Source organism: Heterodontus francisci, chromosome 19 (genome assembly GCF_036365525.1).
Source record: "Heterodontus francisci isolate sHetFra1 chromosome 19, sHetFra1.hap1, whole genome shotgun sequence".
In the NCBI taxonomy this organism is placed as follows: Eukaryota; Metazoa; Chordata; class Chondrichthyes; order Heterodontiformes; family Heterodontidae; genus Heterodontus; species Heterodontus francisci.
Window position 1 is genome coordinate 64358434 of NC_090389.1, and position 14728 is coordinate 64373161.

A 14728-nucleotide genomic window follows, 5' to 3' on the forward strand; every position below is an offset into this window, starting at 1 on the left:
GTGCTGAGATATGCACTGGGGGGGGGGGGGGGAGGTGTTCCTCGGGTTCATTGCTTGGAGATGTACTGAGCGGATTATCCCAAAGTTCAGTGCTGGGAGATGGATGGAATGGAGTGTCCTGGGGATCGGTGCCAGGAAAGATGCACAGAGCAGGTAAGTGAGGGAATGATAGGAAATGTATTGAGTGGAGCATCCAGGTATCAATGATATGGAGATGTACTGGGTGCAGTGTCCTGGGGATCAGTGTTGGGAAACTTACTGAGTGGAGTCTCCCAGCAATCAGTAATGGGATACATAGTAAGTGCACTGTGCTAGGGATTGGTGCTGATGTGCAGTCAAATGAGCCAAGAATTGTTTCTGGGAGATGTACTGAATGGAGTTTCTTAGGGATTGGAGTTGGGAGATGTATGGAGTGGAGATTCCTAGGGACTGTTGCTGGAAGATGGGCTGAGTGGGGCGTTCCAAGAATGAGTGTTAGGAATGTACTGAGTGGAGTGTACCAGGAATTGTTGCTGTAATGTACTGAGTGGAGTGTCCCAGACATCGGTACTTGGAGATGTACTGAGTGAACTGTTTCAAGGATCAGTGCTGGAGATGTACTGTGTGGAGTGTCATAAGTGTTGGTGCTGGGAAATGAGCTAAGTTGTGTAGCCCAGGGGTCACTGGTAGCGATGCACAGACTGGAGTGTCCCAGAGATTCATTCTGGGAATTGAACTGAGTGGAGAATCACGGGGATTGAGGTTAGGGATGTACTGAGTGGCATCTCCCTGGAATTGGTGCTGGGGGATTTATTAAATGGAGTTTCTGAGGGATCAGTATTGGGTGAGATAGATTGTCCCAGGGATTGGAGCTGGGGCCATGCAGTAAGTGGCATGTCCCAGGAATTGGAGCTGGAAGATGTATTGAGTTGAGTGTCCCAGGGATCAGTGTAAAGAATGTATTGAGTGGAGTGATGTAGGAATCTTTGGGGGTATCAGCTGTGATTTAGTTGGTAGCACTCTTGGGTCTGAGTCAGGAGGTTGTGGGTTGAAGTCCCACTCCAGGACTTTGAGCACAACAATCTAAGTTGACCCTCTAGTCCAGTACTGAGGTAGTGCTGCACTGTCAGAGGTGTTGTCTTTCAGATGAAACGTTAAAAGATGCCCTGTCTGACCCCTCGAGTGGATGTAAAAGATCCCATGACACTATTTGGAAGAAGAGCAGGGGAGTTATTTCCCCCGCCCCCATGTCCTGCCTAATGTGTTGATACTAAACTTGGAGATTTAACAGACAGTAAGCATGTTGCAGTCAATTGGCAACAAGACATAGGCTGGCAGAATGGGTAGACAAGTGGCAAATGGAATTTAATACAGATAAGCGTGAGGTAATGCATTTTGGCAGAAGTGGTAGGGAGAGGAATGTAGACTAAATGACAGCACTAAAGAGTGTGCTGGAACAGAGGGACCTGGGAGTTCATGTGTATAGATCTTTGAAGGTGGCAGGACATATTGAAAGAGTAGCTTGCAAAGCTTCTGGGATCCTGGGCTGCTTAAATACAGTATTGAGCACAATTTTCATTGGATACTCCATGTGCAATCTTCAAGGAGGTTTTAAGTAACTATTGTGCGGTTACTCATTGTTATTGATGGAGTAGTAATTGTCTTTCAAAATCTAGGCATGTTCAGAGGTCATTTTGTTTTCCTAACCATGGAAATTAGACCAGAGACCTTTTTGGTTAGAACATTACCTGTGAGTTGGCTCTATATTTTAATTTGGTTACAAATGTCAAAATGTTTTAATTTGTGATTGTGCTCATTTGGATTTGTTTTTTCCAAGGACTCTCACTCTACTGGCTCAGCACTTTTGAGGTGAACTTATAAATTTTATGACACAAAACTCAGTAATATTCCAGCAAATAAAAAATTTCAAAGATCATAGTGGAAATTTCTGTGGTAGTTACTCATGGAATCATGGTATGTGTTGGTAAGGAAACAATGCTACTTTTAATCAACAATACAATTTTTGATATACAATAGATCCTTAAATTGCTAATGCAATTTTTGGAATGTTGACTGAAGATATATTACAAAAAATATTGGTACATAGTTTCTGTTCCTTTAAAAGTTGTGTCTGACTTCGTTTAGTAGATTGCAGTGTGGTACTGAACATTGAGTTTTTGAGTAAATGCACTAATTGTCTGTGATCTGGATAGTTCCAAATGCCCCACACTTGGAATTTCATGGAGTTTATTCTTTGAATTTAGCATTGTGTACAAAATGTACTTAACAGACATATGCTTGCCTCAGTCTCTGCATTTAAAAAAAAATAAGTAATGGAGATGTTTTGACATAATGTGCTTTTACTTTTTTGTCTCCTTACAAGTGGTAGTTCAAACACAAGCTGAAGCTATACTATCTGGTTCAATATGCTATTTTGATGTATTTGCATGTCAGCAAGTATTTGTGTAGCAGTATGATCTGACAGTTCTATGAAGTACATAGGAACTTGTCCTTTCTTTAAAATAAGCAATGAAGTTTTGAGTATCACATTTTTATTAAAAAGCAGTTTTTTAAAAAGCATGTCATTTCATGTTGGGTGCTTCAGAACTGGAGCTGGGAATTCAGAAATGTCGATCCACAAACTTTGCGAAAAACAATACACTTAATTTTCCTCGTGATTTCTCTATTCACACTACTCCACATTAATCTTAATTGGATATACTTGATTTAAGCACATCTGTAGCATACCAGCAAAATATGTTGTGCATTGCATGATATGCTCCTTTACTTGTAAAGCATCACATCATTCTCGAATTAAATGACAAAATGAGAAAATTTTGATGCTTTGGTTATTTTTTTCAGGGCTCCATAACTACTGAAGATACTAAGGTTTTGAAGATTGCAAATATCGGATAAGGGTCTGAAAGGTTAATGTTTGAGACAATGAGTATACCTTCCCACTGTGGTGATGTAATAGTCACGTGGGTAATGGGCTTGGAGCATCATGAGAGGTGCTAACTAGACATGCTTAAGGAGAGTGTCTATACTTATGTAAATACAATGAACAAGTTGCTCTTTAGACATAAAGACTCTGAGAATTCTGTAGACCAAGCTCGACGTAGCATCCTCAATACTAGCAACAATATACAATATGATGGCAGTGGTGAGCACACCATAAGAATATTGAGACACTAACCTGGTACAGTAACACCAAGAAGACTGCAAATCTCAGTTGGGACACTGCGAAGAGCTCTAGAGCTACTCTGTAGCCGGAGGAAGACACTGACAGTTGGTGAGTCAGCCGCAGAGACATTCAGTCTGCACCACAGAAGCATGCGAGAAGAATCCAGGTCCAGCGATCACAGGCTGCGAGTCACAGAATTCGATGATTGGGGATCTGATGAGAAACCTTTTGAAAAGGGTAGAAACATGGTATAATGGCGCAATGGACAGGCAAAATGGAGAAAAGCCGATCCGTCACGAAAAGCAGGTCCAGAGTTGAGGGCAATTACTCAAGCAGACCACAAATCTGAAGCGTGGGAAACCTCGGCAAAGAGCAGGAACTCTTGAAAAGAGCAGGAAGCTTCCAATAAAGCAAGAAAGTTTCTAAATAGTAAGGGAAGACTCTAAAGAGTTTAGCAAAGGATGAATTCAAAAATACACAATGCCTGAAAGCTTCCAAAATTTGGAAGGACCCAATCAGATACAGAATTGGTCTATGTGGAGAAAAAGATTTCTAAGATTTTAGAATAGCTTCTCAGCTGCACACCAAATCTGAAGCTGAGCAAGTAAATACTATACTCCGTGGGTGCAGTTGATGATGGGATCATAAGGCAAGGCATCAATGAGGCTTCATACAAGTTTGATGTTTCACAAGCCTTTGATTAAATACTTTAAGAAGTAGTAAGATTCTGGAAAGAGCAAAGTTTATTAAAAGGATCCAGAAGCTGGGTAAATTAGTGGATGCTTTCATTAAGGATTTGTACAAATTGGCTGAGGGATGCAAGTATGGAGAACTGAAGTCTGAGTTGATAAGGGACTGAAGAGTAGTGGGAATAGCTGATGAGTCTTTATCAGATCTCTTGCAGTCAAAAGATGACCTCACCCTTGAGAAAGCAATTCAGATGGTGCAACAGGCAGAGGTCTGAAGACAAACACCGTCCTCCTGCGGGCTGAAGAGAAGCCTTGGGTCAAGAAAAAAATCTGATGACTGGACAGTTCCTGTAGCCCAGGACAGAAACAATCTCCGGATAAGAAGGTACATTCAGATGGGAAGATGCAAGATGCCATAAAACCCTGCCAGCGCTGTGGTGCCAAAAAGACCCAAGACCTAAACAGTGTCCTGCTAATAAAGCAGAATGCTTTAGTTGCAAAAAGACAGGCCATTTCAAAAAGATGTGCCAGAGCAAGACTTCTTACAAATATGCCAAAAAGTCTTCGCGTGCAGCTGTGAATGCAGTGGAGCAATTTCCGTTGGAAGATAAACCAGGAGACTTCCTAGGGGAGATTAATTATCCCTATCTGGCTCTCAGGATGGTGGATATTTGTCAACGGACATATTAGTAATTTCAAATTGGACACGGGTACAAGTGTCAGTGTTGTCAAACCAAGAGCTGTGGTTGTCGACACATTGCTTGCAACTAGCAGACACTCAGTTACATGGTCCAGGAGGGATTGAACTGAAGATCAAGGGAAAGCTGCAAGCAACACTCTCTAATATAGGAGAAGGCAAATAATGGAAACCCTGTACATTCTGAAAACCAAGAATTTTCTCTCCAGCAGGGACGTGTGCTTAGACCTACATCTAATTGAGAAAGTGGATGAAATCAAACCGCCAGAGTCCAACAGTCTCTTTCAAGCAGACTTTCCAAAACTATGAATCCAGGAAGACTGAAGACCAAATATAGCATAATGTTAAGGGAAGATGCCAGACCGGTATGTATCTTTATGCCTAGGAAGGTACCCCACCCGTTGATGAACTAAGTTCAACATCAGTTGGAAGAGATGACCAGGATGTGAGTCATTTCTCCTGTCGCAAAGCCAACAGAGTGGTGTTTGGCCAATGTTCCAGTTCCAAAACCAAATGGTATTCTTGGTAGCTGTGTGGTCTACATGGAAACGTATTATAATAAATACAATAAGTTGTAAAACGTATGCTTAGCGAATATGAACAAAATGTCTTCCTATGAAGCTTCTAATAGTATAGTCGTTACAAATGTACTTGTAAGCATTTACATTTATCATTTGTAACATGTACATGTTACCACATGTTCACATTTGTTTTTCCTTTTACATTTAATCTTGTTTTTACTGTGGGGTGACATTTCTATTTAAAATTCTTGTTGAAATTAGTTTTCCGAAACACATTGCATACCTTTTTTTAAGGAATCTTTGATCATTTCTGGGTGGTAATCAATCAGTAATTCATAAGCTTTTGTCTTTGGGAAGAAGTTCAACAGGGTAGTTATTCATTTGATTTGCTTTTCCGAAACGAATAGAACCTTCATATAGTGCAAGTATCTTGCCTCTCCAATTTAGAAATAATTTTCTTGCTTCTCGTAACAGGGTCAGGCTGTTTGTATAAGTACTTTATCAAACCTGATTTTTGTCATTTAAAAAAATTATGGGCATAAAAAAATAGAACATGACGTTACGACTGTTCAGGACAAAGCCCCGAATCAAAATATGATTTTGATCGCAGTGGGATCAATGCACTACCAATTCAGTCCTGTCGCTCCACAGGTCGCAGCATATTTGTTTAACCTTTCCAAATCGGGAAAAAATACAGCCAAATTGAACAGTCTAGTAATCCCCAAATGAAATGGACCACACCTGGTATATTTAGATATCACCAAATTAACTATTTATTAAAAAAACTGAAAATCTTAAACATAAAGATAAACGAATATCTAAAGACCGTATAGCTTATTTAAAAATCTAACTCCTACATTTGCATACATATACTTGCTTTTAAATTAGCTGACCGAGAAAACAAAAAAAAGTCTTTGCAAGTTCCGTTCCTGACAAAATTGAGTCTTCCAATGTAAAAACAGTCCAAGATCGCTTCAAGTCTTCATAGTGGTCCGATGGGGAAAAAGAAGGTCCTTCAAAGATAGGAATTCAGCAGTTCAGATTGGCAGTTGTAGCATAAACTGTCCCTTCAGTGATGAACACAGAAATACTGATACTTTGTTGAGAAAGAACAGCTTTTCTTTTCTTAGGGAATTAATTCAGCTTGTTGCTTTGCAGAATCTTCTTGAGAGCGAGAAAATAAAACTCTTTCCTTCAGTTGCTGGAACAGTCTCTCTGCTCAAACCAGTTTTTGCCAGCTAATTTTCAAAAGTCAAACTGCAACACTGAATCACATGTCCTCTCTTGCTACTGTTGCTTGGCAACCAGAATTATCTCTGGCTCACTAAGTCTATCGAATTTTCTGAAGGCTGCTTTTGCTGACAACGCAACCACTTGGTGTGCAAATGCAGGCCGTTCAACTGGAACATCAGTGTTTGCGATGTTCAGGCAGCTGCCAGGATTGAAGATGGCGCTGCTCAGTTTATCACAGGAAATGCTCATGGCTAGATCGTTCTAGCAAACTAGCTTTACTTTAGATGGAAGCCCAGTAATATGCTATGTAGTTAAAGGATACTAACTGTAATCCTCAGATCCATTTAACATTCCAGTAATGCTATTAAATACAAAAGGAATTTTATGATTGAATTTCCATAGGAAGATAGTGAATTAGCACCCAATCGATGGAAAGGATAATCAGGCAGAGTATAAAATGTGCTGCCAGTTCATTGTGATTTGTTTATATGACTGACCAGGACTGATTTCACCTGAATGCAGCTACCAGCTTCCGCCCCACTGGCCACTTCTCTTCCCCCCCCCCCCCTTAGCAATTTGCTTTCTCCCCCTACTCCCTACTGATTTGCTTCCCTCCCTCAACCGCTCGCTCCAGACCTCGCTGCTCCCCTTCACTTCCCTGGCTAATTGTTTCTTGCTTCACCAAGCCCTGCTCTCTGGCCGCTTGCTCTCCGTACCGCCCACCCTTTAAAACAGACGCTAGCTCTGGCCGTGCCACTTACCTCCATTCAGCCACTCGTTCCCAGGTTTCATCAGTCACCAGGCGCGGGCCGCAAGGGGCAACGTAGGAGTGAGTGGCCGATAGGAGGGAAGCAGCGCGGCCTGGAGCTAGTGGCTGGGTGGGGGGGGGGGGCAATGCGGGCTGAGAGCAGGGTGGCGGGAAATGAGGAACAATTGGCCAGGGGAGTGGAGGGAGCAGTGAGATCTGGAGCGAGTGGCTGAGGGGAGCAAGCGTTGAGGCCTGGAGTGAGTTGCCGAGGGGGGGAGGGCTCCAGCCTCAGTCTCCCATTCAGCCGCTTCCTCCAGCTGAGTGGGGGACTGGATACCCGATGACGCTTCTTTGCGCATGCGCAAAGATGGACTTGGCGCAGATACGCGATGACGTTGGTGCTGTGCAACGACGTCATCCCGAGCATGCACCGCTAGTACCTGGTAAGATGTAGCTGCGTATGTGCGCAGCTTGGTGCACCCTGATGACATCAGCGGGCCGATGTGTTGTCAAGAATCACTTTATTTTCTGAAAGGTGCACTGATCTTTGACGGTCTGAAAGGCGCACCACAATATTTCCGAGGAGATAAAAAACCACAGGACAGTGATCATGATCACAACCTGATTTTCAATATTAATGGAAATAAAGATGAGTTGTATTTAATTTTAAGGTGCTCTGTGTAGTTTTGAAAACGAGCATACAACTTAGTTTTCCAATCTGTTTTTAATGTAGAAACATTTTAATTTTGCAATTGAATTAAACAATTGCCCTGCTGTACTGCCCCCACCAAAAAAAAAAGTTTGAAAGGTAAATTCAAAACTGCGTTTGATCGTGATATAATCATGAAATGTGGATATTGAATGCTATACTGGGGTGATGCATGAAGCCTCTTTCCTATTTCCTACTTCACCACTGCAGCTCTGTACATATTACCTGCAGCATCATAGTGTACCTTGAGTCATCTGTATCTCTCAAATGCTTGAAGTTCCATGCGGGAACAGATGCTGAGGATACTGTAAATATGCACATAAGCTGCTTTCTAACATTGTAATTCAATGGGTGTGTGCATTTATTATTGAAGAATTATATTCCTTTGAAAATTGTTTTGTTGAATTTAAACAGTGTTTAATGAACATGATTTTATTTTAGCCCCAAAAAGTGTGTATTCAATTGCAGCAGATTTCCAGATATTTTTGATCCAATTTCAAAGGGGGAAAAAATCCAAACACAAAAATCAGCCCATAATTTTTTATAAGTCAAGTACATTTCCAATCCAGTATTGTATGATTTGGATTTATTAGTCTTTCATTTTGCTGTTCAGTGCTTGTTAAAAAATCAAATGTTAATTGTATTACAATTGCATGGATATAATGCTGAATAAACAGGATAGTTACAGTGCATTTGAGAATTTGATATCAAACTGATTCTGGGTAATTGAAACCTTTTTGATAGTTGATTTTGAAAGCATCTGATTAAATGAAAAGCTTCTTAAAATATTTTATTTTTATACTAATATTCCTCCTTTTTACTTCGTAGGTACGAAGGAGAGAGCTCAAGAAGTATCAGGTTTGTGTTCAGTCACCCACTCGTCATGATATTCTCATTGGAGTGCGGTACTTAAATGAAACTGTGCCCTTCCATTTCTACCTTTTATTGGTTGACTGGTTACACTTGAAAATGTGAATGCAGTGGAACTTGTACTTAAAAAAAAAAACTCCCACAAATGGTTAGCTTTTTCATGCCTCAGTGTATTTTGTAATGAAGCTTATTTAATTTGTATTGCTCATTCGCGCAATCTGTTTTTATTTTGGTAAATGAGTTGAGTTAAGTTCTATTACAATGCAGGTTCAGCTCCATGCACGGTCATTGGATTGTGGCTTTGTAGATGCTTTAATGAAAATATTTATTTGCTACAAAGAAATTTCTACTGTGATGACTTGAATTAGAAATGGAAAAATGTAGGTAATGTACATTTATGGTCAATATTCTACAGAAAAAGGATTTTTTTGTTGGATGAGGCAAAATATTTCTCCCATTTGGCACCTCAGTATTTGCTTATTTATATCTTAGAATATTCTAACTCAGGGTTGTCCAAAGTATGGCCTGTGGGCCAGGATCCAGCCCACAGATGTAATTCAGGGATGAGAAATTTCCCATCGGCTTCTTCTTTCAATCTGGCTTTTTAAACAAAACTTGCAAGTCAGTTTCACAGGTGCTGACATCAGTAACAGTGGATTTGGGGCTTCGGACAGATTCGGACTTTTCTGGCAGGTACCGACTTTTTTTTAAAAGCCTGCCGGAAAACCTCAAATCTGTCCAAAGTTTCAAAACCACTGTTGATGTCAGGGCCTGTCAGTTGTGAAACTGAAAAAATAGTCAAACAGAAAGCTGAGGGAGAGGGGTCGGAGAGAGGGGGCAGGCGAGTGAGTGAGGGAGAAGGCGACGGGGAGTGAGGGGGCAGACAGACAGAGGGAGGGGTGACATTGGAGGAGGGGCGAGAGGGCGGGGACGGGCAAACGAGAGCCAAGTGGGTGATGGAGGGGAGGCACGGAGTGTGGATGAACAAGGAAGTGGGATAGGGAGGGAGGGACAGAGAGGGAAGGGGGGACAAGCGGGGTTGCAGAGGGGGGTGGGAAAGAGCGATCAAGATCACTGCTGATAAATGGACATCTATCTGGAATACTCAGCATCAGTATAAGTAGTATGCAGGCAAACATTGACTACTTATGCAAACAAAAAAATGCCAAGCATCTCAATCAGTGTCCAAACTAGTGATGAGAAAGTAAGTAATAAGTTAATCCTCTCATTTAAAGCTTCACAAAAATACACATTTGTTGTTTTGATTCATGGTAAGATAAACTTTTAATGTCTTTGTCTTTCTGAAACACTCAGTGGCCCCCTACGTAATACAAAAATTGTAATGTGGCCTCCCACTCAAAGGTTGAACTATCATGTTCTAACTGATCATTATATCCATGTAGCCTGTTTAATTCCAGTCCTATTGCTTGAAATGTACAACAGTAATTGATTTTCTATGTGTTGCTGATACCCAAATCAGAATTCAAATTGTAACAAATTAAATATCTTAAGTTTTCCTAACATGTTTATATTTTTCTGCTAAAGACAGTAAGTTCTAAGTGGTGCTTTGAATATTTCTGTGCTGCCATGATATTCTTGTAATTGGATAAATCTAACAATTTGATTGCTTTGTTAATTCGTCACATTAATTTGCAAGAGGCCTTTGTAAGCTTTCTACTTCTGCATAATCTTGCAGCTGCAAATCTGTTACTACAGTGGAACAAATGCACAGAAACCTTTTGGTTTGGTGTTGCTAACATTTGACAGGAAGAGAGATGCACAGTAATAAGATGGTAGCAGTGGAGGAAAAAGGCGATTGTTGTATAATTTTGTGAGATTTCTAGATGTTAAAATCTCTGCATTTCCTATGAATCCCCGGGAGTTAACAATTCAATAGATAATGAAATCAATCTGTATGATAGACATTTGCAGTGAAAGGATATACAAGTTTAGCTATTTTCCTGAAAGTGATGCAACTTCTTTTTGCTGTTTGGGTTCAAAACAAACTCATCTGTTTTCAAAGCATTTATGATGTGATGTTTCCTGAAAGCTGGATTGATGGCACACATTAATAAAAGTGAAGTTCCCCACACCACCTTCTCACACCGCCGACTTGGACTAGTGGCAAGTTGAGGTAAGGCTCTTATTCCAAGAGGGAAAATCCAAACTGTGCTGTGCTTGTCTTCCTCTTGACAGCTGGCTCGAGCCTTGGCAAGCATTTCATTTCCCTGATCTTTTTATTGGTGAATAGTTGATGGCAATAAGAGCAAATGGGGGAAAAACTGCTTAAACTGGGTGGTGAAGCTGAAAGTACTTCTGTGTTCAGCAAGACAAATCCGACAGGCTGCATCTGTTGAGCAGAGACCTGGCGACTTGCTTATCCAAAGGATGCTGCTGGATGGGTTAAACTTCAAAAGCATTATGGTCTGGAACAAAGAAAAAGGTGCAACAAGAGAAATTTAGTAATAGCTCTAATCTATCCATTGCCTCCTTATTTAGCTTTTATTAATGCTTTTTAATTTTGTAATTGTGGAGCATTTATACATTGCAAATGAGTGATGTGATCATAGTACATTCTCTTGTAAATTTCACATTGCAGCAACTTCAAGTAACACTGATTCCTTTTTACTTTTTTTTAGTCATTTTAAGGGAAATATTTAATAATCTATGATTGATAAAACATGATGCAGTTAAATTGAAAATCTCTTGATTGTAAATGCAAGGAGAATATTTTTAAATAACCCCGTAGTTGTATTTGCCTTTTAAGAGCTACAGAAAAATGATTTACCAAGATATTTTTCCGCAGCACATAACCGAGTGAATTGGATGGATATAGGAGTTTAATTTAACACAATTAAAATGAAGTCTTGACTCCTGCAGGAGTAGGCGAACAATTTCATAATATCATCAACACTGTGCTTTGACGAACTACAAGATTGAGTGGGCTGACGTAGAATTCTGTTTCCACTGCCCCTCCACCTTTCCGGTAGAAAAATATAGGCCCTTTATTCTGTTTCTCTGTGATAGTACAGCTAAGATTGGGAACTTCCTGTATATGAGGAATCGTGGGCATGATTCCACACCCAATGTTTGTATTTCCTTAATCTTGCCCTTTTTTTAAAAATTAGAACACATCCAGAGTTCAGTGGGGGATCTGTTTTGAATTAAAACCACTGATCTCATTCTGTAAAAACATTCAGGTTACTAGCAGTCATTAGTTAACGGGGCTCTAGTTGTGTTTTGAACTGTGCTGAATACCACAAGATGCTGGTCTGATGGCCTTTGCTGAAGAGGACTTTACAAGGGTCAATTCTGATATTAAAAAAAAAGTGTAGAATGGACTTTAAGCACATGCTGTGGGAATAAAGTGGAAGGACATGGTCTTGAATTTAGCCTATGAAGTCATTCTCATTTTTAGGCTGAGATTCATTTTGGTTTAAAAATTAAAAAAGATAGTTCTCTGTGCTTGGGGAATCTGTAACTCTTGACATTTCTCCATGTTGACAGCTGAGTCAGCTTGGCCGTGAAAGTGCTGAACTATACATTTTGCCGGTGTTTGCGTTCTGGGATAATTAAACAGAGAAACAAAATTCTGGAGCCCTCTGACAGCCCATAAGGCCTAGACTACAACCACATAAAGATTATGCTGTCATGCTCTCTTGTGCTCGTTCCCCACTCTCTTGCATGCTATATCTTAGGTGCTAAATCTTCATGATTTTTGTAGTGCTTTTATGTTGTGCCATTTCTGATATACTTTACTAATAACTTCAAACCACTTCCCATGCTGTGCAAATCCCAATAAGCACAGCATATTTTAAAACTTTTGATTGTTTGCCTCTGCTCTGCTTTGCTTGACCCATCCCCGTTCCCTCCTCTTGAGTTACTGACCTTACTGTCCCTAATGGTATTAGTACAGCAGTCACTTTATTGCTTTCATAGTGTAACACTAAAATTTTGATACAGATTCACCCAGGTCCTTGTTTTCTTGTGCCCTCTGCAAATCTGTTTACATAGTGGATCTAACAGCATCAGAGCTAGTATAAGGCTGCATAACAGCTGCATTCCAGGCAGAATTTAGTTTTGCGAGAATTTTTGTCACTGTTGTAGGTGAACATGAATCCATTTTAACCTAATAGGTTGTGCAATCTTCTGTATTCTGATGGATTTAAGAATGCATACCTATACTCTTTTTACTAAATCTGATCAAGAAGTTTGGCCTCGAGGGAGTTTATGGCATTGTAATTTTTGTATTGTTAAAATCTTGTTACAAAGCTTACTATATCAGAATGGTCTTCAATGAAGTCGATGGGTAAAGTGGTCCAATCGCAATGTGTTTCATGCTAATGTGAGGGGAGCCCAAAGAGTTGTGGAGTGTGCGGATAGCTACTGCTCTGAAATCGGCACCTAAATGTAATAGTGGCAACAGTTGGCCAGTAATGACATAATTAAAACCCTTAACTTTGACATCAATTACCATGCCCATCACTGATAGTGGGCACATTGGTGCTAATGTGTTTTGCCTACTTTTACGCATTTAAGGGAAATAGTACAGCTCCCAAGTAACGACTGATGCCAGATCTTAGAGTGTGTGGATCTCTCGTGTGTTTTTGGCAAAGGTCTATATACCTGTATGGTGCAGCAGGAGCAATGGTAATGACCTCATGGCTGAGAGCCTATCTGCTGCAACTTTGAGAGGAGCACAGGCAATTGGAAGAACTGGCATTGGGAGTGAGATAAATGGGCATCTGGAGATCAGGAGCATCCTCAAGAACACTGTTCTGGAGCAGTAGGAGTGAGTGAACAAATTTCTGATGATTCAGAACCTTGACAAGGGAAAGAGATCTAGGAGGAGAGGAACTGAGCACTACATAACAATAACTGGATCGAATTATAGCATTTATTCAAGAAACTTAATATTGAAGCAATCTACTATTGAGTGCCTAATTCCCAAAGTTCACAGTGCTTAATATGTTGTAAGTGGCAACTTTGTAATTGGCCTTAATGAAAATAGAATATGGTTAGCAATTTTTGACTTTTTCTAAACATGGGAGGGTCTGAAGTGGTGGGGACTGCATTATGTCCATTTTCAATCTAGCATAGATTTACTTCTAATACATATGCTTGCCCTTGAGCCCAGTGGATGAGCAAGATTTGCCAACTTCAGTCATCAGGCATTTAAGTGCGCAAGGGCATGGACTGTATAGTTTTTCTTCTGTTGTGGTGGTCCAAATTAAGTACTTATTTATTGCTTGATCTACTTGCGTAGATTTGATTCAATTCCTTGCTGTTTGGATAGTCCCTGGGCGACTATATGCAGTTATATAATTGGAGTTATAGTAAATTCAAAACTAGTGTAGAATTTATATTTTTCTGTCTTGCAGTAGCCTAGTTATCCTTGGCTTTTAATCAGTTTCATTCAGAACAACATGTAGTGAAAAAGAAATGCAAGTTATGCTAGTATACCGAGCCACATAAGGAGATATTAGGGCAGATGACCAAAAGCTTTGTCAAAGAGGTGAATTTTAAGGAGTATCTTAAAGGATGAGGTAGAGAGGTTTAGGGAGAGAATTCCAGAGCTTGGGGATGAGGCAGCTGAACACACAGCCACCAATGGTGGAGCAATTAATATCTGGGATGCTTAAGAGGCCGGAATTAGTGGAAATCTGATAACTCGGAGGGTTGTAGGGCTAGAGGAGATTAGGGATATGGAGGGATTTGCAAACAAGGATGAGAACTTTAAAATGGTGGCATTGCATAACCAGAAGTTAGTGTAGGTTCAATTAGCACATGGGTGATGGCTGAGGTTATTTGGTGCAAGTTAGGACACGGGCAGCAGAGCTTTGAATGAGCTCAAGTTTATGCAGGGTAGAATGTGGGAGGCCAGCCAAGAGAGTGTTATTGTCCATTCTGGAGGCAGCAAAAGCATGGCTGAGGGTTTCAGCAGCAGAAGAGCTGAGGCTGTGGCAGAGATGGGTAATGTTGTGAAGGTGGGGGAAATCAAACTTAAATAAAGATGATAAGCACCTATATGTCACATGTACTTGTGCACAATTGAAGCTGATTTAAGTAGGTGATGTGGATGATTCTGTATTGCTGGA

The 14728-nt window shown here is 40.4% G+C and overlaps 1 protein-coding gene across 3 annotated transcripts in view; it reads left to right on the plus strand.

Moving 5' to 3' along the window:
- The window catches only part of iqsec1b (IQ motif and Sec7 domain ArfGEF 1b), a 708606-nt gene that overhangs the window by 156129 nt on the left and 537749 nt on the right, over positions 1–14728 (plus strand). For all 3 annotated transcript variants that reach the window (XM_068051803.1, XM_068051799.1, XM_068051805.1), the window contains exon 2: positions 8589–8618. In XM_068051803.1, the coding sequence (XP_067907904.1) occupies positions 8589–8618 (30 nt within the window). The remainder of the gene's footprint in view (positions 1–8588; positions 8619–14728) is intronic.